General features: G+C 45.4%; 1 protein-coding gene across 1 annotated transcript; it reads left to right on the forward strand.

The window, feature by feature from the left end:
• Window positions 1–15,861: 15,861 nt before the first annotated feature.
• On the forward strand, window positions 15,862–21,897 carry IL1B (interleukin 1 beta). The gene is made up of 7 exons (XM_075562546.1): window positions 15,862–15,910; window positions 16,376–16,434; window positions 17,019–17,070; window positions 17,955–18,147; window positions 18,748–18,900; window positions 20,132–20,262; window positions 21,113–21,897. The coding sequence occupies exons 2-7, from the start codon at window positions 16,391–16,393 to the stop codon at window positions 21,323–21,325; spliced, it is 786 nt and encodes a 261-aa protein (XP_075418661.1). The 5' UTR covers window positions 15,862–15,910; window positions 16,376–16,390; the 3' UTR covers window positions 21,326–21,897.
• Window positions 21,898–26,245: the final 4,348 nt, after the last annotated feature.

A 26,245-nucleotide genomic window follows, 5' to 3' on the forward strand; every position in this document is an offset into this window, starting at 1 on the left:
ATGATCATCATTCTCAGAAAGGTATGAGCCTTATTCCATATTCAACTTTTCTAGGAAAATCCACATTTAAAATTTCTGGCCTCATGGTTCCCATATATGTTGTGTATTTGTCAGGACTCTTGTCATAATTTGAGCATACCCCAACTGATCATTGTAAATATGGCCATCGCTATCGATTTAAGGTGTCAGATGCCTACCTTACTAACAAGACCCTTGAGAATATGATTGCTGATCTCCATCCATCACAAGGTCTGACACCTGACTGTGGTGCAGCGGGTTATCTAATATGGCTCTTCTAGGCATAGTCCTTGTAATCCCACCAAAGACTTGTTACTAATGGGTCTGGGTAAAAGAAGGTGGGGGAAGTTATTCAGGGGATTATATGATCCGATTGTGAGTGACTGTTAACGGCACTCATTGTTACTGTTCTTCTGCTAGGTATAAAATGAGCCATCTCAGAATGAGGAATCAAGAGGGGGCATCTAACTACCAACAAGGAAAAACAGCCAGGAGTGGAGCATGCTATTTGGATTCTGAAACTGAGCCTCCTTGACCCAGGGGTCAGCTGTGACGGCAGAGGAGTGACAGAGGAGCAGCAGGAACCAAGCCAAGGGCCAGAGGATGACAGAGTGGTGGACTTCCCAGCTCACACAGTTGTGAGCCTTTGGTCAGGAGGCTGGCTTGTGGAGCAGGGTGCCTTAAATGGAGGAGCTAGAGTAAGGTAACCTCAGACTGGGCCTTATAATGGAGTGGTGTGCCTTTGGGCAACCTTAAAAGAGCTTGGTAGCATTGCCCAAGCAAGGCTGAGGTGAGGCCAAGATGTTGGCCAGAGAGAAGCCTCCTGATGGGCACAATGGGGAAATTGACTAAACAACTGTAGCCTAAACATTTCCCACCTAAATTGTAGCCTGCTAAGTTTTCTAATAAGCTCCATAGTTATGAGTGTTGTCTGTGAACTCTAGGTAGCCATTGCAATGACTATTTGAACCCAGATAAGAAGCAGAGAGTGCCTCAGGAGGGATAATTGGGATCAGAATTGGTAAAAAGGTGGAAGGCTGTCTGACCTTGGCCTCAGAGGAATTAGCCTTGGGTGATTTTCCTTCCCCCTTGTGTAAACGGAGGAAGTCAGATACCGTGTCCTTGTTGTTATTTTTAACACTGACCCATGAAGCCCACTACCACTGAATAGATTTTGACTCATTGTGATGCTGTATAGGATTTCCCAGACAGTCAATCTCTATGGGAGCTGATAGCCTCATCTTTCTCCCAAGGAGCAGCTATTGGGTTTGAACCACTGCCCTTTTGATGAGCAGCTCAACGCTTGCTGGACATCACCATCAGGGCTCCTTTTACAATGACTGATAAATAAAACCAGAAAACACCTGGGCAAGCAATGCCAAAACTCTGCATTTGAATCTCAGTGGCCTCCCGAAGAGGCAGCCGGTAAACTTCTTTAAATGACAGCAAGGAGTCTTGCTGAAGGTTCTCTAAGAATCTACTCTCTTGCGTTTGATTCATTTAGTCATGCTCCATGGACACACCCCAAACTTCTGTTTGTTCTTGTAACACCCAATAACCCTTTACAAAAAAGAACCTCCATGCACCATCCTGAGACCGCTTCAAAGTTGGGTATTCAAAAACAAAGCGCTAAGGGCTGACCATCAACCGCTTTTGTCAACTAATATACTCTGTGGGTAGACAAGTGAAGGTGGCTGTGTCTTTAGATGTACATGCGGAGTGTTTGAAGAAGAAAAGTATGTAAGCATAACTCCACCCAATCGTATCAGTTACATGTAACGCTTCCTGGTTGCATGGACAGCGCAATGAAGGCAGTTGAATAATGCTTGGAAGGTGGGGCGGGGCTCCAAGCAGGAGGTGGCTAGGGTGAACCAGCATTACAAAACAAGATCTGCTTCAGAGGCAGAGGCTAGAGAACCCTCTGGGAATACGATGAGGCACGCTGGGCAGGAATGTCCAGAGTTGTTTGGGACTGCTGTGTAGTTCAAGGGGCAAGCCTGGAGGTCATTCTTGGCCACCTCCTGACAAGCACAGGACTTTCGATCCGCTCCCTTGAGTTCTCCCAAAGAGTTTCCCGTTGTTACTGTGTTAGCAACCTATAAATTTACACATCAGATAAAATTGTGCCTGCACGGCTTTCAGAAACCATATAAAAGGCTCGACACTTCAGGAAGTCACCTAAAGCCTACGGTGCGGCAGCTACATGGTCCTACCACCTCCCTCCGCTCCATTTTTCACAGAAAAGATTTCCTACCTGTCTGAAGGTCCCTAACATAAACTCTCTGTCATTGACATTATGCCAATTCATAGCAACCCTATAGGACAGGAGAGAACTGTCTCTGTCAGTCCCCTAGACTATAATTCTTTATGAGAGTAGAAAGTCCTGTCTTTCACCCCCCAGAGCTGCTGATGGTCTCAAACTGATAACCAGCCTTGAGGTTAGATGTCCACCTTGTAACCACTAGAGTACCATTAACTCACAAGTCTTTTCTAAGGCCCCGCGCTTCCCCTCCTCTCCCATGACGCCCCACTCCCACCCTCTCCTTACCCTTCTGGAACTAAAGAGTGTGTAACACAGAGAAAGAGAAAAGATCAAGGACCCGCAATCCTCACAGTCCAGGCTTCTGGGAAGACCGAGGCGTTCCTGGGCAACACCTAACAAGCCCCAGTCTTTGCATGATGGGGCCACACCTGTCTCCCCTGGAAGATTTCCCACTACTCTTGTTCTTGCACCCTGTACCAGAACTAACCAGCCCCAGCATGCCTTCCCAACCCATTCCCACTACCCCAACACCACCACACCAGCCAGCCCCACCTTCCGACTTCAGGCAGTACATTTCTCCATCCTTCCTTCTTTACCGGTCACCACATGTTGCCTCCTATCCACTCTCCAAGTTCTAGCTCAAATGTCACATATTCCTTGAAAATGAAAAAAACTCTATTAATTATTAAAACACTTCATTCCAGAAACACACTAATCTCCTTTCGCTTTCACAGCAATCATGTGAAATGGGTGTTACTATAGCCATTTTGGGGGGGGGGGCAAGTTCCAAGAATGTGTATTGACACAGTAAGCCTGTGACTAAGCTGAAATTCAAGGGCATAGCTGTTCCCTAGCCACTGCCTTGTTTATCGTCCAATCCAAAGGCTCGCAGTCAGGACTGCACATTAGCATCACCTGATTCCCATGATCCAGATCATGTCAAAGACTCTCTTGGGATGGAACTTCAATCATAGTATATTTTAACATTCCCTAGGTAATTCGTATGTGCAGCCAGAATTGAGAAGTACTATCCTAATATAATCTAAACTTTAAATCTTCATTTCTTCGGAGGCATGTTTTCCTCCCTCTCAACTCCCATACTATTTTGTTAATACCTTCAACCATTCGTTCCTTCAACAGCTACTCACGGAGTCCCCCTATCACGCGCCAATCACTACACAGAGCTGTGAAATCAACATGAAGCAAGATGGATCCACCCAGCCCTTTTAGAGCTTGTTGCCTAGCAGAGGAACCAATCAATTTAGCCTATTAAAAACAGGGCTATAAAAGCAAAACGTTAAAAATTTCATAAATATATATGAATATCTTTGTGACTTTGGACAAGAAGTAATTTCTTGTGAAACCAAAAGTATAAACTATGAATTTAAAAACTGATCAATGTGGACTCACTTAGGTCATAAACGCTCCTCATTAAGTGACACTATTAAGTAAGGGATAGATGAAACACAAACTGGGGTGTAATATTTGCAATTTATACATCTCAGAAGGAAATCAGTGTTCAAAACAAGGAACACCTACAGATGAATAAGCAAAGTAAAACATAATCCAGCAGAAAAATAAAGTATATGCATTTCATGGAAACGTGATTATAAATACTAGTAAACATTATAAAAGATGCTCAATTTCATTAAAAGCTAGGAAAATGGGAATTAAAACCACACTAAGATATTAGAAAAGATTCTCAGCCTTATTAGAAGCTAGGGAAAAGGGGATTAAAACCACAATAAGTTATTACTTTCCACTAAATAGATCATCAAAACTTTGAAAACCTGACTACCACAAGAGCTTCCAAGATTGTGTGGAAATGAGGATGCTGAGATACTGCTCGTGGGTATATAAATTGGTACTGCAACCTGGTGCAATCAAGTGTAATATATCTATAAGATGCGGAGCAGAAAATGATATGGAACTCTATCGGAGGTGAGGTAGGAAAGTATTCAGGAAAGCCAGAATGTAAGAGTTGAATATTAATTCCTTAACTGGATAACTTAATTATTCCAGGTAGATGTATAAATATGATAATTGGAGGTCAAAAAGAAGAACTTGAAACAACAGCCGGATCCTGTGGACCTAGAAAGTGTGTGAAGGAACCTAGACTCCAAGAGTCATGGGAAACCATTGACGGGGCATCATTTTCATTCATTTGTTCATCCTTTAACATCACTGGTACTTGCCCTGAAGCCAGCCTTACAGCTGTTTTGAAAATACCATCCTGGTGGCAAGATGAAGAATTGGTTGGATGGCCACACAACTAGAAACAGAGGGACCACCGAGGAAGTATGTTCAGAGTTTGTTGTCTAAACTAAGGCAGCAGACATAAATACACAGAGATATGGTGTATTGAGGAAGTAGAAGCACTCTGTAGCATAGTGGGCTATTCATGGAGCTGTTAACCCCGAGGTTGGCAGTTCAATCCTCCTCAGGAGAAAGATGGGACTGTCTGCTTTTATAAAAATGTAAAGACTCAGAAACCCAAGAGGCACTTCTACTCAGTCCTATAGGGCACTAAAAATAAAAAACAACTTAATGACTATTGAGCGAGTGAGTGAGTTGGCTCCTTTGCTTGCTTACTTGTTTGTTTTGAAGACATGGTAACGAATTGGGCATGGGAATAGAGCAGTGAGTGAAAGACGCAATTGGCATTCCCAAATATCTGGATGGAGGGTGAGGACACGCCCTGACTAGGAATTGGAGAGGAGAGGGGGAAGTGGACAATACCTCCGCTGAGAATAGTTAAAGAGTAAATAGAAGAAGATTGTGTGTAAGATTGGGAAGGAGATGGTCAAAGAAAAGCCAGTGTGGTCCGTCAGAACCTAGTGTGCTAGAGTATAATCCAGGCAGGAAAGAAACTGATCCATAAAGTGTAATGTTGCTGAGTAGTCAAACATGTAAGATTATTTTAAGTATCCCACTGGTTGTAGGGACAAGGAGGTCAAGGGCAACATTATTAGGTAAGTTTCAGTGAGCTGGGAAAGGGGGGAAGCAAACTTGCTGAGGGGAGAGGGTCTGGGGAAAGTGAAGGTGTTCTTTTAACAGAAACAAAGGAGTAGGCGGGGGGACGTTGTCCTTAGTGTTGTGTTTTGTTTCAGATAAGCAAGACTGGAGAAATTCTAGTGAGGAATCAGTGAGACTCACTGTGATGCGTCTATTCTAACTCGTGGCGACCCTGTAGGACAGGGTGGAATTGCCCCCCGCCCCCCACCTGTGGGTTTCTGAGACTACACCTTTACGAGAGTCGAAAGCCTCATCTGTCTCCCATGGGGAAGCTAGTAGTTTCAAACTGCTGACCATGTGGTTAACACCCCAACATGTAGCCCACTATGGCACCAGGGCTCCCCGCCTGAGGCGTGAGTGGCGAGTAAAAGACTGAAGAAGAGAGAGAGCCATCTAAACAGCAAGGTTCTTGAGAAGGCGGTTTAGGAGAACCAAAGCTTGTGTGGAAGGAAGAGTTAGGTAGAATCCAGAGCCTCTTCCACTCCCAAAATAAGAGTAAGGACAGGGGTGTGGGGGTACAAGTGGGAAGAACAGTGGAAAATGCTGAGGAGTTCTCAAATGGTTGTGTCTAGATGCATGTTCAAAGAGATGGGGGTCAAGATCCGAGTTGAGTCAGGTATTTCAAAGTCATTGCTGTGGACAGCTGAGTAGGAAAGCTTCGTAGGACTGGTAGGCAGTGCACGAGCCCATGGATGCTGGGGAGCATGGTGCACCCACCCGCGAGGCTAGCTGATGTTCTCCCACCACCCCTAGCGGTCCCAATTGGGATGCAGAGGAAATTGACCTGGGCACATTTTGGCTAACACAGAAACCCAGCTGGATGGGTAAGGAAGGAAAGGCTGCTGGAGGAGGAGCCTGTCCATGGCCGGGAGGGGCTGATAAGGGCACGTAATTTGGTAATCTGAGAATATTGGGGTGACAATGCAGGAAGACTGGAGACTGTGGTTGGAAAAGAGGATGCCTGGGTGATGATTGCAGAAACGGAGTCATTTCAGGACGTGCCTGGCCACAAGAGAGGCAAAAGAGCGTGCTTCAATTCATTATATCAAGAATAGTAAGTCCTCTGAGGAGAGGGACCATGTTCTATTCATCTTCGTACTCCAAGCAGTACTGAACATATCACATGGATGGTAGCTACAGCGTTTGGGGCCTTGGGTGGTGCACATGATTAACCTGCTCAGCTGCTAGCCACGGGGTTGGTGGTTCAAGTCTATTACCCAGAGGCTCCTCAGAAGAAAGCTCTACGTTTCTACTTTGGAAGCATCAGCCATGAAAACGCTGTGGAGCGCAATGCTGTCCTAACCCACACGGAGCCGTCGTGATTTTGAAACGGATGATGTTAACCTGTCAAGGAGGCTAGAAAACTCGGGAGGTTCCTGTGGAGAGAAGTCAAAGGGAGAGCTCTCCTTGGACAAATATCTCAAGGAACCAATGAAACTAACTCCAACCAGATTCTCTACCCCACTGCAGTCCAAGGCTCTTCATGAGTAATTGCTGCCGGTGGAGACATTCCGGTCTTAACCTACACGTGCACACACCCAATGAGTGAGTCCTGTTGGGTGATCACAAAATCTGATTTGGCAGCAGGAGAAATGAGGTCATTCTCATCAGAAAGGGAGGAAAGGAGGAGGTAGCAAGAGAAACTCGCATCTCCTTCTCTGAACTAGCGCTTTCCCGTCCGTGACCTCGGTGGTTGTTGAAAACATCCCCAAATTGAAAGGACCTCTTTCCTCATTTACACATGAGGACATTGGGCCAGGAAGTTGAGCAACTTCCGAGAAATGGTGAAGAGAGCAGAACTGTGTTTGATTCCCATGTTGATCTGAGCTTCCCTTCACATGCCCTAGGCAGCCTTCATGCCGTGACAATTCAGCCTGTTTTTGAGTGCAGGGAGGCAAGAAGACATGGGAGAAATAAAGGTGGGCAGTTGGGGGGCTTCCCTCTAGGGGCTTACAGTCTGTAGGGAAGGATAAGAAACTCCTGCTAACCCGCAAGGAGGCTGTTGACTGGGGAAGAACTCAGTTGAAAGGTTTTTTATGAGATACTGAGGTGATGAATTTATTTTCTTGATTGTATGTTTAGAAGCATTTCTCTACTTTCCCGTCTTTTTAAATCATTTTATTAGTGGCTCTTACAACACTTATCAAAATCCATGCATCTATCCATTGTGTCAGGCACATTTGTACATTTGTTGCCATTATCATTTCAAAACATTTTCTTTCTACTTGAGCCCTTGGTATCAGCTCCTCATCCCCTCCCTCACCCTTGAGAATTTATAAATTATTATTTTTCATGTCTTGCATGGTCTGACGTCTCCCTTCACTCACTTTTCTGTTGTCCATCCCCCAGAGAGGGAGTTATATGTAGATCATTGTGATTGGTTCCCCCTTTCTCTTCCCACCTTTCCCTTACCCTCCTGGTATCACTACACTCATTATTGGTCCTGAGGGGGTTATCTGTCCTGGATTCCCTGTGTTTCCAGATCTTATCTGTACCAGTGTACATGCTCTGGTCTAGCCAGATTTGTAAGGTAAAATTGGGATCATGATAGTTGGAGGGAGGAAACATTAAAAAACAAGAGGAAAGTTGTATGTTTCATTGGTGCTATACTGCACCCTGACTGACTCATCTCCTCCCGGAGACCCTTCTTTAAGGGGATGTCCAATTGTCTACAGATGAGCTTTGGGTCTCCACACTGGACTCCCCCTCATTCACAATGATATGATTTTTTGTTGTACTTTGATTCCTGATACCTGATCCTATCGACACCTTGTGATCACACAGGGTGGTGCGATTCTTCCATGTAGGTTTTGTTGCTTCTCAGCTAGATGGCCGCTTGTTTATCTTCAAGCCTTTAAGACCCCAGATGCTGTATCTTTTTATAGCTGGGCATCATCAGCTTTCTTCACTACCTTTGCTTATACACTCTCTTGGTCTTCAGTGATCATGTCAGGAAGGTGAATCATGAATGCCAGTTTAATAGAACAAAGCATTCTTGCATTGCGGGAGTACTTGAGTAGAGGCCCAATGTCCATCTGCTACTTTAATACCAAACCTATAAATATATGTACATAAATCTATTTCCCCATTGTTATATATCATCAAATAAATATATTTACATATGTACATGCCTTTATTTAGACCTTTATAAATGCCTGAACAGGGCATTTCAGATGAAACTCCAATGTGGAAGTGAGAGAAGGTGAAAGAAGTCAGCAAAGCCAGCTCAGTCTGCTGAGCAGACCACAGGCTTTGACCCTGCCACCCAAAGGCTAAATGAACTAAATGATTCTCAAACACTTTCCAGGGTTTACGTTCTTTGGGGACAACGAATAAAACCTAATGCAGGAATCGGGACTGGCAAGGAGATGACTCATTTCATCAGGCTCCATCAACCTTTTGTAATCAACACCAGTGGTAGAAGTCAAGCCTTCCATGTTTCCCAAATAGATTCTTGGCCAGTGAGCATACACACACACACACACACACACACACACACAAACACCTCAAATTGGGTGTTGGCATGGTAAATGAATGAACAAGTGAATAATTGAAGGCAGTCCAAAAACTATTTCCCCTAACATGTCATAACCTGATGTATCTTTTCAAAAGCCCTCAAGAACTACCTGGGAGAAATTGGTGCACATCTCCCACACAGATGTACAATGAGACATAGAGCAGGGAATTCCCTCCTTTCTGGTTATAGTGTCATCTCCAATCACTTCCCGGAATACTTTATAAAAGGCTCACAAGCCCAGGAGAGCAGGTAGACATCAGCCAAGCCAGGGGAGCTGGGCCTTCGTGGCAGGGACCAGACTTCTCTTGCTGTTCTACAAGGGAACAACACCCCCTTTCAGGATCAGACCACTGTCTGGTTCTGGGAGTTTCTGGGGACCTTGTGCTGCCATCTCAGAAGCTGTACCCAATTTTGAGTACAGACAAGGTCTTCCACTGAGCTGGACATTGCACTTCTGGTGAGTCTCGGCTTTTTCTAAGGAAACCCTTTCCTCTCTGAGACTGCGAGTTTCAAGCAGAAGCCCTGAGCATGATCCCTCCTGGTTTCCTCTTGGTAGCACACCACAGTGCTGAAGGCTTCTTGTCCAGGCATTCTATCCTCAAATGCCAGCATGAGGAGCCAGTGGGGTAGGGTAATAAGGCAGACTAGCAAGTCAGAGGCACTGATGAGGGTTTGCATGGGTGGAGGGGAGGCTGTTTTTCATTTCTTTTTTTTTAATTTTGTTTTGTGAACTAAGTGAAGGCTTACAGAGACGATCATCGGTTTCATGTTCCACCATTCATACAGGTTTTGTTTCCATTCATCCATTGCCATCTGCTCATCCTACTTCCTCACTGGGCTTCCTACTTCCACCTCACCTTCTTTCATATCCCTCTGCATTTTGTTCTGGAGTAAATGCTGCCCTTTGGGTTGCTTCTTCGAATCTGGAGGTGAGTTTGGTTTCCAGGCCTGAAGGCTGACAAGGACCATTGCCTCGGGGGCTCCGCCAGGCTCTGTCCCACCAGTGAGCCTGGTCTCTTTCATGATCATCGGTGTTCTCTCAGTCGGTCCAATCCCTTCTGAATGTGATCCTTGCTGGGACCGTTGGTAGTGGGAGCAGGAGACAGTGGATGTCTTCTGTGGAGGTTGGTGTTTACGTGGTCCATTAGTCCATTAACTAAATGTCTCCCTGTGTCTCCTCATGTCATTCTTCTTTCCTTCTGAAGATGTGAGACCAATAATTGTGGTATAGAAGGGTGCTCCCAAGCTTTTTAAATCCCAGTTGTTACTCACCAAAGTAAGATTTGGAACACTGTCGTGCGAATTATTATTCTACTGGACCTCGGTGTCCTCCTGCCAAGATTATGGTCCTGGTGTCTATGGTGCCGAGTTATAGCTAAGAAATTCTTATAGCTTTTCTCTTGTGTGCTCACCACATTCATAGGTATATTTGCAGCGAAAGTAAGTACATATATTCAAATATACGCTGTCAAGTCTACATATATGTCTTCGTGGATATACGTTCACTCTCCCTCTCTCACTTGCTCAGCCTGTGTGTCTGTTGAAGCATCTACTTGTAGATCACCATTCCTGAAGGACTGGGAATATAGCAGAGTTTATCTCTGCTGCCCTTAACGCTCACACCCACCCAGCTTGTGGAGAGGGGATTGGCATGGAGGAGGTGCAGGGTAGCTGGGTCTCAAAGGATGGGAGTTGATCAGACGACAAAGAGCGGAAGAAAGCTCAGGCAGAAAGAACAGGTGTGCAAACAAGCACAGAAGTTGAAAGAAATTGCATTCAAGCCACTGAATACCATTTGGAAATGCCAATGTGTCAAATAGAGGGGGGAGCAGGGGTGCCAAGTGGGCCTTGTTTGCTGCCCTCAGGAGCTTGCCCATGTCCACAAAGGTAACCCAAGCCTAATGCCAGTGAGTCAAATCCAGCTCCTCGTGACCCTGTGTAATGTTTCCCAGAATGGAGATCGTTATAGGAGCAGGTAGCCCCATTGTTCTCTCACAGGGACACTGTGCACGTAAACCACCCGCCCTGTGGATAGCAGTCCAGCACTCACCAGACAGCGCAACCAGGAGATGGAGATGGACAGCATTAATAGGTTCTGATCCAGGTCTTCATGTCAGCAGTTTCGGTCGTTAGAGAGATCACTGTGACTATAGTGTGGAGAATGAATTCATAAAGGCTTACATTTTAGGAGACCATTTAAATGGCCAAGCGGGAAAGAGATAAAAGCTTGAATGCAGTAACTTTGGAGAAAAATCCAGAGATCCCAGGCATTGAGCTAACGTTCCAGTGTAACCTGTTGGAGAACTGCTGGTGGGTAATGAAGGAATGGGCGGAAGTGGCTGGAAGAAAGCTTGCTGATTCAAAGGCATCTCCAAACAGTTACTGCTTATTGAGCAACAGAGCAGGCTACTGAACGACGCTTGTTCTTTGCTTTAAATACCTTTGTACCATTTTAAACTGTGACAATGAGCTTGCATGGTCTCACAAAGCCTAAGATATACAACGATTCCTCGCTTATCCACTATCTCATGATTCCATTTTGCATTTACAATAGTAAAACGTCTACACTGTAATCATCTTGGTACATTGATGCTGGCAGGCAGTTCACAAACCTCTAAGTGCTAGGAGAAAGGAAGGTGACTATGACGATGAAGGTGGCATGTCATTTTCAGCCGTGATCCTCACTGGTTTGCCAGTTATGCAATGACACGCTTCGGAAGTTAGGAAACAATGCAACTTGGAAGCTCTTTAATTTTGTGATCTGATTTAGCTATCTGCCATTTTTGCATAACCACCTGGTCTGTAGAACCTAGCCATGACAATTGAGGAGTGGGTGTATCTTTCTTAAATCACTACTAAGTCTACCATAGAACTTTTTGCTTGCTAGCAACATCAGGCAGCTTTGATACATCCTTGCTGGGACTATCATACCACACATAACTCCTTGTGAAAACAGATTTTGAAAAACAATTCCTGTACATCACAGCCTCGTTCAGTTGGTATGTTTTCCAGGCCACTAACATCAAAGTGGTGTGAGTCAGAATAGATTCATCAGCAGATGACAGCAGCAATGTCGCGGGGAGGGGGGAGAGGCCAAGTCCAAGGCTGACACATTCTGGGAGGTCTTAACATCTTGATTGGAAAATTGTCTGATTTGTAGAGTACCTCTACACAACCAAACTCTTCTTTCTAAATAATTCTAAAGAGTTGGGTCCCAGGCCTGGTCCAGCACACCCAACCAATACTTCCTGGTCTTGCTGAGCACATCCTCTCCCAGAAGAAGGAAAACGAAGCCCTCTCCAGCCAGGAAGAAGCAGGTGAAGAAGTAAAATGAACAAAACCCTAACAGAGAACATTCAAATCACCTTTGATTATGTCACAACCGAGGAGCCGAATATAGATGCAATAGACATTTATCTTAGATTTTAAGACACAAATGTTTTGGGGGTTCACTCTTTTTTTGGGTTTTGGGGGGGTTACACTAATGATCATGATGTTTATTTGTAAAGGGTTTGTTTTTGTTTTCTTTTTCCTTTACATTGAGGTGTATTTTTTTAATTATAAATATTTTTACAAGGGGTCTTTTTTTTCAAGGGGTCTTATAGCTCTTATAACAATCTATATATCAATTGTATCAAGCACATTTGTAGTTTACTTTTGTTTAGTCTCATTTAAAATCAAACCCAGACCTGATGCCAGGGGCTTGGGTGGAGAGCAAATGTTTTGAGAATGATGAGGGAAAGGAATGTACAAATGTGCTTGACACAGTTGATGTATGTATGGATGGTGATGGGAGGTATATGAGTCCCTAATAAAACAATTCTTAAAAAAATTTAAAAACAAACCCCCAAAATCATGTGACTCTAAGGCTAGAACCCCAAGTGAGGGTTTGTTTGTTTGTGCAATACTAGAACAATGTCTTAGGAAAAATAGAAAGGACAAAGGAAACTTAGCAACATGGCTGCAAGTTATAATTGAGAGAAGAAGAGGAAGAAGAAAGAAACTGAGCAGCGGGGAAGAGAGATCACGAAAGCTCTGACTTGGAAAGTCCCAGTGGGATCCTAGAAGCAGAAGGATCCAGATTAATTCAAACAGCAGATCACAGCTAGGAGGGGAAGGGAGGACGGGCCAGGACAGTTTACCCAGCTGCTAAATGGACAATAAGCAAACCCTTTGGAGCACCGTGGTTAACCGATGCGAATCTGTCAATCACGGTAGTTAACAATCTACTTGAACCACGAAGAGAGTCCTCAGGGAGACCTCATAAAGAGGAAGAAAATGGTGCAATAAATGCTTGTCACAATGAACAGGGAGGGAAGGAAGTGCCCGATCTGCGTCCTACGAGCCCATGTTTTGAGTCCTGGTTCCAGGGTCTACTAACTCTGTGAACTTAGATAAGTGACTTCTCTCAGCCTTAGTTTTCCTCATCGGTGAAATGGACCCTTACTATCTACCTTAACAGTTTTTGTCAAAATGAAGTAAGAGCACAAGAAAGAAGGTGTCTGTCTCTTTACATGTCTCACTAAACAGCAACTTTTTTCTCTCTTTTTTCAGTATTGTTTTTAAATGTGTATTAAAGTGATTTAAGTGGGGGTGGGATGATATAAATGGCTTCTCGTGGTCTAAAACAGGGGTCATGTCGAGGTGGGAGAAGCTGCAACTTCGAACCTGCCCGCCAAGCCCGGCTGTGTCCATTTATTTGGGGACGGGCTGTGGCTGCGCTCCCACAAGGGATGGTCTGGGTATGACCCTCAAAGTCTAAAGCATTTGCTGTCTGGCCACTTGCAGAAAAGATTTCCAGACCCCTGGAATTAAGTGGCTCGCTCGCTCATCCCCTTTCTGTACGAGGAAACTATAGAGCAGGAAAGCCGTGGTAGCCACGTTGCCCAAACAGGGCCTCTTTCCGCTGGGTCCCAGGGAAAGTTCAAAGCATCTCTCAAAGATGGCACAATGGCTCAATCAGCAGGAAGAAGTCACCAGGTGCCATAGACTAGACCTTTTAGCCCCACCAGACCCACCCCACCTACTCATGGATCTCATTTTCTCCTGTCCTGGACCAGGGAGGTAGGTAGAATGTTCTCTGGAGTCAGCCTCTCTTTCCCCTCAATACCCGGGCCCCAGAGCGTAAGCACACGCAATGGAGATGACACTGTAAGAGGACAGATGGAGGTCTCAAAACTGGAAACTGGACAGCCAGATACCAAATAATCCCAGAGGCAAAAGAGAGACGTTGCACAGAGGGACAGGTAAGGCCACACCGGCATTGTACTTTCAGACCCAGGCACCCAAAGGAAATGGGGGAAGGCAAGGCAGGTCCTTAAGCACTGTGTTAAGAAGTCCAGATGAAAGAGAATGGGGGGGGGCGGCAGGGAAAGGAGGAGACAAAACGGTTGGAATGGTCATTGTTCCCTTCTGTTCTGAGCAAGAGAGTAAACAAGGAAAGAACATGCCCACTGCAGAAAGCAGTTACAGCTCCACTGATCCCCAATCATGAAAGAATGAATCCATGATTCTGCTGCTTGTTCCAAAGAACCATTGGAGTGAGGCCGGCCTGGAAAAGAGAGGCTGGAAGTCAAAGATCAGACATGAGATGCTACTAAGCCAATATGGGAGCACCTGCCGCAGAGGTTCAGAGGGACTCAAGAACTGGACTACACCTCAAAGGCTGGCACTTCCCACGACACCCTGGCATGGCCAGCTCCCCACTTCTGCTTGTTCCACTTCCTTGTGTCTACATCATGATCTCCTACATCATTCTTCCTCTCCCTCTACCACCATTTCACCGAGTTCTATAGGGAGCTGTAATGGAGGCTGGCTATCGGAAGGAAGCTGTGTGGCTTGTGCAGTCTCCTTGGGGAGCCAGGATCTGAAATATGCATTGTGCAACATGCCCGTTTGACGCAGCGGTTTCCCTTCCTGAAATGGATTGGTAGGGTGGCCAGGTTATGGGTCAGGGCTAGAGGGCCAGGATGAGACATGGCAGAACTCTAGACACTGTTACATCAAGGGGAATTTCCCCACAGCTCCAAAATCTCCCTTTCTCCATCCCACAGAAAGAATTAAGCCTCATACTATGTGCATACTAGCGTCACTTCAAGCACATGGGGACATTTAGAAAGTCACTGCACTGATCCTGGGCTTGATTGCTCCATCCACTAATTACATTGGAGTCATCGGTGTGTCTTCATGTATATGATGCAACTAAATCCAACCAGCCTGGCATTCGGACTCCTTCTAGCTAGAAGATTCTGGGCCCTGGCATGTCGACACTCAGAAGAGAGAAAAGAAGTCGCTCAACTTCCTGACCTATCCCAAGACCCAGGAACAGAAGGCAGCAACTCAGGATGGGCATTGATGTCCCTTGCATTCTTCCCTTCCCAACACTGTCCTCCATCCTCCTTCCCGGGAACCTATGACTAAAACAGCAGGGTTGGTCTTGTGGACGCAAAAAAAATAATCCCACCAGGGACCTGCATCCCTGCAGAGCCAGCTGTTCCCTGTCTCATCCGAGAGAGGTCACGCGTCTCCCCAGAGTCTCTCGTAGTTGGCCAGGAGCTACAGGCCTAGACAACAGTGCCCTGAATCCAGATTGAGAGTCTCCCTGTCTTCATTAGACCCACTGACTCCTTTCCAAGTCAAAGATTCCTAAACCAAAGTATACTTAGAGGATAGAAGTGAGGAGAGCGAGGGCGCTCATGAGAGTGTGTGCATTGGTGTCTCCTTCATTTTGTCCCAGAAATCCCAAATGAAAACATTTACCTAACCTAGGAAAATCTGGTATTTTCATAGTGACACATCTGCATAATGGCTGTCCAAAAAAGCATCGTGGATTTGCACATTTGGCAAATGCGTCATAATGTGCAAGCACCTGCCCTTCCATGTATTAGAAAATCATTGCAGCCCCTCCCCAAAAGTTTCCACCAATCTTGGATGATAACTTGGTTGTGAAATAAGTCGGCCAGAAAGGAAGTTTCTCACCGCTCCACTTCTGCTTTTGGAGGCAATAAAAATAGAGAGGAAGAAGTGGGCCGACAACGCAGCTCCTAAAGGCGCAGCAGGCTCCTCCGGGATTTCCTCCAGCCAGTCTTTACTATTGGGTATGATAAGTTTAACTTCCTCTTACTGATAACTAAGTTCTTAGGGGTTAGTGAGTGTCTCTCTGTCCCTCTCTCTCTCTGTGTCCTCTCTCTGGAGACACTCTGCACCCACCTGCCCTCGGGGGGCTGGTGTTTCGGCTGGGTATGCTGTGATGCTAGAACTCAACTCGGGAAACAATTGGGGCATGAATACTGCGTCTCTAGCTGCCGACTCCCAAACGAGAATGTCAGTGCCTCTGCGACCAGTGGCAGGCGACTTCTAGCAAACATGCTTCTGGCTTGAGCGGGGACTGACAAATGCTTTGCTCTAGATCCAGAGATAGCTCTCCCATGCACTCACTCACTGACTCCTTCGTTCTAGCATGCCTGACACATACTAGGTGTGAAGAAAAGCTCAAATATGGAAACAAGCCCCAGGAGGACTGACCACAGCAAAGACTCACTCTGGCTTTCCTCTTTACACAGGCTTCTGAAGCAGCCATGGCAGCAGTCCCTGAACTCGGTGATGGATTGAATTACTACAGGTCAGTGGGAAGACTGAGCATTCCCCCCTACCCCAACCCCACCCCAAGGGTGTATTGTTAGCCGTACTCTGAGACCAGGTTTTCCCCCAAAATTGCCTCTTTAAATGACAAGCAGAGTTCCAGGTTAGCCTGGTTTGAAGATTGATGCCCCACTGAAGTCCAGCTTGGGACCCCAGGCCTGCCAGATGTTATGCTGCAGGCACTTTCAACAGGCAGCAAACAGGAAGGAGAGAGTCTGTGTGACTGGGGCAGGCAGCGTCTTGGCAAAGGCTGGCTCCACAAAGAGGGCCAACTCAGGCTTTCATTGACTCCACGGAGCTGGAGGTTATAGCTCACTTTCTCTCCGGGAGCAAGACCCAGGGGTACGCATCCTAGCCCAGGCATCCCGTGCTGGCTCCATGGGGATATGCTAAACACAGTAGACTGTTCCCTGCCTATTACCATGGAACTTGCCAGAACCTCTCCGGTACCTTTGAGTTTCGTGTTGTTTGCGGTTTCCTTTTAACGGTGAATATTTTTACAGGGAATGAGAAATAAGCCAGTTGAGGCGCTTATCATTAACAAATGTCTCTGTCTTGTTACAGTAACAATGACAATGACCTATTCTTTGAGACGGATGGGCCCATGCAGATCAAGGTGAGACTTTGAACTTAGCTCCCAACCCATGGAGGGGCTCTTGAGTAGCAAATGTTCAAAGAACATCTACCTCCTGGGGCATTTTGTGATAGGATGATTCTCGTCCCTTCCAATGGGACAGATGCAGGCTGCAGTGCATGTTGGCGTGGCCATACAAAGTCCCCACACCACCGTAATCCTTCACACACCGACAGTGGCCATGATTGGGGGTGGAGTGGGGAACAGTGACAGCGGTAACCATATTTGTTGCCACATTTTTAGGAAGACAGCCAAGGGCCAGGGCTTTCAAGCACATTTGATTCTCCTTTTAAGAGGAGGGTTCAGCCTACATTAGTCTCTTGAGTCAAACTCCGTAACTTGGGGAGAATGGTCTTGGAAATTATCAGTGGAATAGCACTCTGTTTCCTGGGAAGTACCTTATGAAAATAAGAGCTAGATGACCTGTATAAGGAGATTATTGAGAGTCGAAAAAAATGCTAACATGCATTTGGACAAATCATTCCAACCTTTTGGGCCACATGTGAAAAAGAACATGAATTAGATTACTCTGGAAGCCTGACACCCTTCTTGTGTCATGTTAGGGCACTAGAGAAGCAGAATGATATAAAACATAAGAAAGTCTATGGTCATGTATAGCAAAGAGAATAGAGACATGAGATTTACTCTTCAAGAGCATCATACTCTGGCTTCGTGTCTGCCTCTTACTTGCCACAGGCCCTTGGATAGGCCAGTCACCCTCCCTGGGCTTTAGAGAGATATAAAAAAAAATCATCTTTTATTAGCAGGTTGATTATCTCAAAGATCCCTTGTACCTGTTTGATGTCAAAATGGAAATTCGCTTTCCTGGCCACCTTAATATGCTCACTCTCTTGCTTTCTTAACAGAGCTCTTTCCAAGACTTGGACCTCTGCTCTCCAGGAGATAAGGGCATCCAACTGCAGATCTCCCAGAAACACTACAGCAAGCATTTCAAGCACGTTGTATCGGTCATTGTGGCAGTGGAGAAGCTGAGGACAACCCTGGTGCCTGGCTCCCCAGGCTTCCTGGACACCTTCTTTTCCCTCCTCTTTGAAGAAGGTACGTAATGAATGCTGAAGAGAATACAACAGGTTTCTCGATTGTTCCTTTCTTGTAGTCAATAACCCAGTCGTCAACTCAACTAAAAGTTGAAGCCCTTAAAAGATGGAAGGCTCAGATAAAATGGGGATAGAGAAGCTTGGAAACCAAATTGATCATCTCTTTCATTGAAACTGGAGTCCTTCGGTGGGCGGAGGTGGGTGGTAGGTGGTGAATGCACTTGCTGCTCATTGGGGGTGGCAGTTCGAGATTTTTCTTTTAAAATGAGACCTTAATAACTACTCACATTTACATATCAGTCCATCATTCTCAGAGTGTTTTCCGTTGCATTATATTCTGCAAGCCTCACCCTCAGCATGCCACTGGATCCCTGTAACCATTTTTCATAAGTGGTTCTATTGCTAGTCGATCTAGTGAACCTACCTCGGGTGTTGCCAGATCCAGGGTTCATACCTCTTTCCACCCTCATCACTAAGGGTATCATGGAACTTTGGCCATGTCTGCCTAGATGTCATCCAAGAAGCCAACTGTTGTGACCTCGCGGGCTCAGCCTTGCCTGCTGACCTTCTGCTTAGGTGACATATGTACTCCACATTTCAGAACCCGTCCACCTGTGTGATGGTTATGAGTGTGACGCCGCTGTTCTAGCCCTCAACTGCACCCTCCGGGACATCAGCCAAAAATCGCTGGTGCTGTCCAGCCCACATGAACTGCAGGCTGTTCACCTCAATGGCTCAAATTTAAGCCAACAAGGTAACTTGAGACATCTTGCTTTTCCTTCCTGACCTCTTGGCAGCTTGTTAAGTCTGTGTGTTTTCCAAAAAGTGGACCATTCATTAAGGCAAATTCTCAACCTCTGTAAAAGTTCATTGACAGCAAAAGACCAAATAAACATTTTTGTTTCTGTCCGAGCAATCAAATCAGAACTGCCCATGGCACAATTTTTTTTTCAGTAAGAGGAGTGACTGAGAAGTGGAACTGCTTAAGCATCCCCAGTCCCAATGCTTAGTTGAGTCACTTGGAGAGGGAACGATATCAATGTGCCCATTGAATGGAGCCATTGATGGACATGCCCTAACTGCTGTGGGTTCTCTTTCCTGCTGTTGGGGTTGAAACAAGAATGGTGAAGAGATAAGATGCCCATCCCTATCCCAACCTGTCCCCTTGTCCTAACATCCTTCCCACCCAATGCCAGAAGGCTCCTTGTAAGGAACTTTTACTGACAAGCAAGAACTTGTCTCCCTGTGATAGCTGGGAAATCTTTCAAAGTCTGAAGAGCCACTAGTGTGGCAGGCACTGTGCCGTTTACCCCCTTCCTCACACCCTACCCCTTGAAAACTAGAGCCAGAGGGCAAGGGGTGAATCAGGTCATAGCTGAAAGAAGTAGCTTGTTCTCATCCAAATGTGTGTCCTGCTCACAGACAGAACAAGAGCCATTCTGCTTCTTTATCATTTAGTAGTACAGGTGGCCTCAGAGCCTCCCACTGAGATCGTTGTTACTAAGGAAGATATCAAAATGAATGTCTCTCTTTGGATCAATCTGTCCCCAGTAAGCCTCTCCTTTTCCAAGTTCTTCCCATGTGGTGTTCTATATTCCAAAAACAGATGTGCTACGTGGTTTCTTCCAGGATCCCAGCTTAACTTTTTCCCTTGTTTGAACAATAATCAAATAGTTCTGCTGTGCACCATCCTGACCAATAGCAAGATAGTTTCTGTCTTCCTTCAACATTTAATAATTAACCCTGTTTTAATCCTTCATTGTCATCCTCAGAAGGCTCTGAGATACCCTCAAGCCTTCTTTGAGGAAACCCTGAACCCACCAACTCACCTTACTAGCGTCTGTGAAAACCCCAGCGATCTTGTCTGGTGGACTGAAGAAACACCTTTGTGGGGCTCAATGAGAATTCCAACTGAACTCGTCTTGGAGATGGGGGTTGGGTTCACTACTAGAAGTACCTGACCCCCAAATCTCTTCCTTCTCCAGTGGTGTTCTCCATGGTCTTTGTACAAGGAGAAATAAGTCAAGAGAAGATGCCGGTGGCCTTGGGTCTCAAGGGAAAGAATGTGTACCTGTCCTGTGTGATGAGTAACGGGAAGCCCACCCTGCAGCTGGAGGTGAGTGAGTCCCTGGACCTGTCTCAAGCCTCCTCTGAAGGAATCCAAGACAAAAAGGATACTAGGAGCCAGTGTCCCATATAATTTATGCAAGTGCACACAAACTTAACGTAATTGCTAAGTACATGCAACCTTCTCTCACGCTACATACATTACATCATCTTGCTGATGTTGTTATGTCATGCCAGTGCGATACAACGGTACGATACAACGTTAGGGTTGGGTGGATTATACATTGTTAGGGTTGCTCTCAGGTACTTTGGGAAATTAATCAATTAAAAAGAGAAAGGACAGTGGTCATCTTCTCCACTCCACCCCTCAAAACACTTTCTTCAGGAAACTTTCCCAGCAAAAACTTTGTTTCCAAGTGGATTTCATGCCAGCAAGGGTATAAAAAAATATATATGAGCAAAGCCCTTGGACACTAGTTGGTCCTGAAAGTTTTCATCTACTTTTGATTTTTTTTAATTCTCACCCCTATTATGCGCCCCAGCACTGGGCACTAGGCTCGAGAAGAGAGTAAGGGTTCCCTTATTCATGTTGTTGATTTGACCCAGAATGACCCCTAGAGAGAGTCTTTAAGCAAATCGTAGGGTTTTTCTGACCTTTCAGAAATAGAATGCCAGTCCTGTCTTCTGAGGATCCTGCGGCTAAGAGTACTTACCCGTTTGCCCCACCCAGGAACTTCCCAACAGCCACGCTCAAAGTCAGGGTCAAAAATTAACACTGGTGTCTTGTTCCCACTCCTGTGGCTGCTCTGAGTTCCTCTTTAGCCAATCCAGATCCCCAAACCATCTTTCCCAGGCGTCTCTGTCCCCTCACAAACGTTCTTATTTCTCTTTTGCTGCAGACAGTAGACCCCAAATCTTACCCCAGAAAGAGGATGGAGTTGCGATTTGTCTTCAACAAGCTACAGGTCAAGGACACGTTGGAATTTGAGTCAGCTGCATATCCCAACTGGTACATCAGCACCTCCCAAATGGAACAGCAGTCAGTCTTCCTGGGAAATACCAGAGGCGGCCAGGATATAACTGACTTCATCATGGAAGAAACCTCCTCCTAGGGCCACATGTGCAAGTAATCCCTAAGGGCAGCAGAAAGGGAGTAGGAAGGATTTGGAGCTTGGACTTTACTGCAATCTAGAAGTGATGCCATTTGCCTTCTGAACAGCGGTGCTCTGGGCCTCTCCAGTCTACCCTCTAGGGATACTAGGAGCTGTCTGAGCAGTCCTAGTGCCCGCGGGCCAGGTCTGTGATGAGGAGCAGCTCTTCCCTGCAGGACCAATCCCAGATCCCCTTTGCTAAGCAGGCTTTACACACACACACACACACACACACACACACACACACACACACACCATCCCGTTGCTCAGAACCAGCTAACTAGAAGTCCTTGCATATTTGTCTTTTGCACCTAGCTTTTGGTAAGCAACCACTAGACTATTTATTTATTTATTTAATGGTAGGCTAATCTACTTAATTTAATTCAAGTAGGGGCAAGCAGCAACAGTCTGTGAATCACTCATGCTCAACAGCTGTGGAACCCATTTCATTTGAACCATGGTGTACTGTCTTTATATAAAGTTTTTTTTCACCGAGGCTGAGATTATAAACTCAGGGTTTTGTTAAATGGGAATATTTATGAATGTAAACATAATTGTGCTGCTTTATGGATTCTGAAATAAATTTCATAAAAAATAAATTTTTGCTGTGCCTAAGAATTCCTTTTTCTTGGATTAGACCGGGAAGGATAAACATAAATAGGACTGACAGACAACAGAAAAGTGGGTGAAGGGAGAAATCGGTCAGTGTAAGATATTGAAAAAAATTATAAATTATCAGGTGTTCATGAAGTAAGGGGGTAGGGGTAGGGGAAAATGAGCTGATACCAAGGACTCAAGTAAAAAAAAATGTTTTGAAAACATATATACAAATCTGCGTGACACAATGGATGGATGGATTGATAGATTGTTATAGGAGTTGTATAAGCCCCCAGTGAAATGATTTAAAAACAAACAAACATAAATAGGGCTTTGAGAGCTCTGCTTGGAGCCTAAAAAATCCGCTGCTCACAGCGGGACGCCACGGAGTATCTCGAAACATCCTTGACCATCAAAGACAAGCCTCCACTCCTCTCCTCCATTTCTGTTTTTCAACAAAACACTATTTCATACATAAGCTTCATCTGAAGGACTTCAATGATCAGCCAGCGCATTTTAGGGAGTAAGGGTTGATGATAACTGTGCTCATGATTTCACAATCAGTTGATGCAACCAGTATTGATTAAGCAAATGCCTGTGCTAGGGGCTGAGAGGACGGACACGAGAAAAGGTAAGGCGTGCCCATATGATATGAAGAGCAGACTGTCCGTGGGAAATAAAATGCGATTCGATCTCGGATATTGGAAAAGATGCTTCATGTTTCTCACGATAGGAAAGGCAAGTGAAAAGCCCTTTGAGATACTAATGTCCTTCTGCTGGGACAGCACAACCCCCAGAGTTGAACAGCACCCTGTTGGCAAGCCTGTGGGGAAACGGTCACTCTGAAATATTAGGGGCGGGAGTCTAAATCATTGTGACTGCTGTGGAGGAAAGGGTGATAACTGCGAATATTGCAAAGTCACTTCCCCGTTGGCCCAGCAGTTTGACTTCCGGGGATGTATCCTGCAGACAAATGGGCATACATCCACATGAAACAGATGGGTGGCCAGAAATATTCCCTGTCCCTCATTTGTAACAGTAAAATATAGGAAATAATCCCACTGTCAGTCAAGAGACTGGCTGAATGAACGTGAGATGTCCGTATAACGGGCAGCTAAAACGACAGAGGGGAAAGAACGGGAAAGCACGCTGCACTCCTGTGGACTGGTTTCCAAAATAGACTAATAATTTAAAAAGGCAGATGCTGAAAATTGCTTAACTTTTGTGCAACAAAGATCAGAGAAAACTGATATACATTCCAATTGTGTATGCATCAGACTTAAATTGTTTGGAAAGTACGTAAGACAAGAATCAGGTGATCCCAAGGGCTGGGCAGGAGAACTGATGGAGAGAGGGGAGAGAAGAAGGCAATTTTTCAGACACTTTTTGAAAGAGTTTGTTCTTTTTAATTTTTCTCAGAAATGCTAAAAATCTTTTAAAAACTCTTTTATCATTAAAAAAAATTAAGTATGGGATCTATTTGCGGAAAGCACCTGTTGCAGGACAAAGAAGGAAACCAGTCCGAACAACTCCACGTCATGACTCCCTTCTCTGTCCTCACAGCTCTCCACGCGGCAGCTGAGGGACCGAGACCCTGCCACCCAGCTGAGCACCAGTCAGCTCTCTGTCTGCTTCAGAACTGCAGTGCGAAGGATCACCTGTGACCCCCACTCTGCAGGATGAAGCAGACAGCTGGCCAGGGAAGAAAGCCCAGGGGCTCCTAGGAGTGCCTCTGAGATAGTGTCCCCTTTCTCAGTGGGAGGGACACATTTCCACCACTCCTTCCACATCTAAATGACAAGCCATGAAGGCATCTCACCTTTGGAGGAATCCAGATGTCAAGTCACCTGTAGGAGGGTAACTTCTGCCATTTTAGAGAACCATTGGATGCTACTAAAAATAAAATCAGCATTCCCTATGACCCAGAATTCCACTCCTTGGTGTCTTCCATAAATAACTGCTAGAAGATATGCCCAAGAAAGATAAATCCCAGGGTGTTTACTGATGCATTGTTTATAAACAAAAAAATTTTTAATAGTCTGGAAACAACTCTAATGACCATTGATAGGGAAAATCAAGCACACACACACACACACACTCACTCACTCACTCACTCACTCACTCACTCACTCACTCACTCACTCGCTGCCTTCAAATCAATGGAGACTCAGAACAACCCAGAGGGCAGGGTAGAACTGCCCTTGTGAGTTTCCAAGACTGTAATTCTTTTTTTTTTTTTTGGTCCTGTTCTATTTTTTTTAACATTTCATTAGGGACTCATACAACTCTTATCACAGTCCATACAAATGCATACATCAATTGTATAAAGCACATCTGTACATTCTCTGCCCTAATCATTTTCAAAGCATTTGCTCTCCACTTAAGCCCTTTGCATCAAGTCCTCTTTTTTTCCCTCCCTCCCTGCTCCCCTCTCCCTCATGAGCCCTTGATAATTTATAAATTATTATTTTGTCATATCTTGTTCTGTCCCACATCTCCCTTCACCCACATTTCTGTTGTCCATCCCCCAGGGAGGAGGTCACATGTAGATCCTTGTAATCGGTTCCCCCTTTCCAACCCACTCACCCTCTACCCTCCCAGTATCGCCCCTCACACCCCTGGTCCTGAAGGTATCATCCACCCTGGATTCCCTGTGCCTCCAGCTCCTATCTGCACCAGTGTACAACCTCTGCTCTATGCAGATTTGCAAGGTAGAATTCAGATCATGGTAGTCGGGGGGGGGGGGGGCGGAAGGGGAAGCATTTAGGAACTGGAGAAAAGCTGTATTCTTCATCGGTGCTACGTCGCACCCTGACTGACTCATCTCCTCCCCTAGACCTCTCTGGGAGGGAATCTCCAGAGGCCGACAAATGGACTTAGGTCTCCACTCTGCACTCCACCCCACCCCACCCCCCCGCCATTCACTATGATAATTTTTTTTTGTTCTGATGATGCCTGATACCTGATCCCTTCAACACCTCGTGCTCACACAGACTGGTGTGCTTCTTCCGTGTGGGCTTTGTTGCTTCTGAGCTAGATGGCCACTTGTTCACCTTCAAGCCTTTAAGACACCAGACACTATATCTTTTGATAGCCGGGCACCATCAGCTTTCTTCACATTTGCTTATTCACCTGCTTTGTCTTCAGCAATTGTGTCGGGAAGGTGAACATCATAGAATGCCAATTTAATAGAAGAAAATATTCTTGCATTGAGGGAGTACTTGGGTGGAGGCCCAATGTCCTTCTGCCACCTAAATACTAAACCTATAAATATATGCACATAGATCTATTTCCCCATCCTCATATATAAATATATTTACATATGTACATGCCTTTATTTAGTCTGCTATAAATGCCCTTTTCCTCCTCCTTCTTTTCTCTATTTCCTTTTACTTTCCTCTTGTCCCACTATCATGCTCAGCCTTCATTTAGGTTTCAGTAATTCCTCTCAGTTACATTACCCATGATCAAGCCCTACCAGGCTTCCTATACCCTCCTCACCACCAATTTGGATCACTTGTTGATCCCTTGTCCCTGGGTTTGTTAACACCACTTCCTTCCCCTCCCCACTCCCTCGCTCCCATTTCCCCCCAGAATTGTCAGTCCCAATGTTTTCTCCTCCAGATTGGTTATCCAGCCTATCTTATTTAGACTGACCTGTGGAGATAGTAACCTGCACAAAAATAAGCAAACCAAAGCAACAAAAGACGACAAAAAAACAATACCAAAAAGAATAAAAGAAAAGCCTGTACTTAGTTCAAGGACTGTTTGTTTATTGGCCTTTAGGAGTGTTTTCCAGTTGAGTCTAATGGGGTGCCATGCCCTGGCCCCAAAATCTATTTTTCTTATTCCCTGGGGACTTCGTTGCTCTGTTCCCCTTGCTGTTCTGCTGCACGCCCTTAGTGTTTTGCCTTGGTGTGGTGGGATCAAATCAGGCACCATTCCCACACTGTATCTTCAGTGGAGCCAAAGATTTTTAAAGGTCAATTATATTTCTAGCTTGGAACAAGGTTATCTCCCTGATAAGAGTCCCTCCTTTCTTGGCATTAAGCATCTTTGTTCCGAAATGACTTGCATCTAGGAGGAAAAGGTCAGATGATTTCAATACGGAGGAGCCAGAATCCTCCCCCATGGGTCCGAGAGCACAAAATGCAACCCAAGTCCCTGAGTACCAGGTGGCATTTCAATAGACTGGGAAATACGAGATTGCCTACTCATCAGCCACTGCAGGAGAAAGAGAGGAGGTCGGCTTTCATAAAGATATACAAAGCTTCAAGACCTTAC

This window comes from Tenrec ecaudatus, chromosome 11, assembly GCF_050624435.1.
Source record: "Tenrec ecaudatus isolate mTenEca1 chromosome 11, mTenEca1.hap1, whole genome shotgun sequence".
NCBI classification, from domain to species: domain Eukaryota; kingdom Metazoa; phylum Chordata; class Mammalia; order Afrosoricida; family Tenrecidae; genus Tenrec; species Tenrec ecaudatus.

Bases quoted from the DNA above. Each gene is read 5' to 3' on its own strand.
- IL1B (XM_075562546.1), top strand. From the start codon at position 16,391: ATGGCAGCAGTCCCTGAACTCGGTGATGGATTGAATTACTACAG. The intron at 18,148-18,747 runs GTACGTAATGAA...TCCACATTTCAG, and splicing joins TTCCCTCCTCTTTGAAGAAG to AACCCGTCCACCTGTGTGAT. The intron at 18,901-20,131 runs GTAACTTGAGAC...TTCCTTCTCCAG, and splicing joins CTCAAATTTAAGCCAACAAG to TGGTGTTCTCCATGGTCTTT.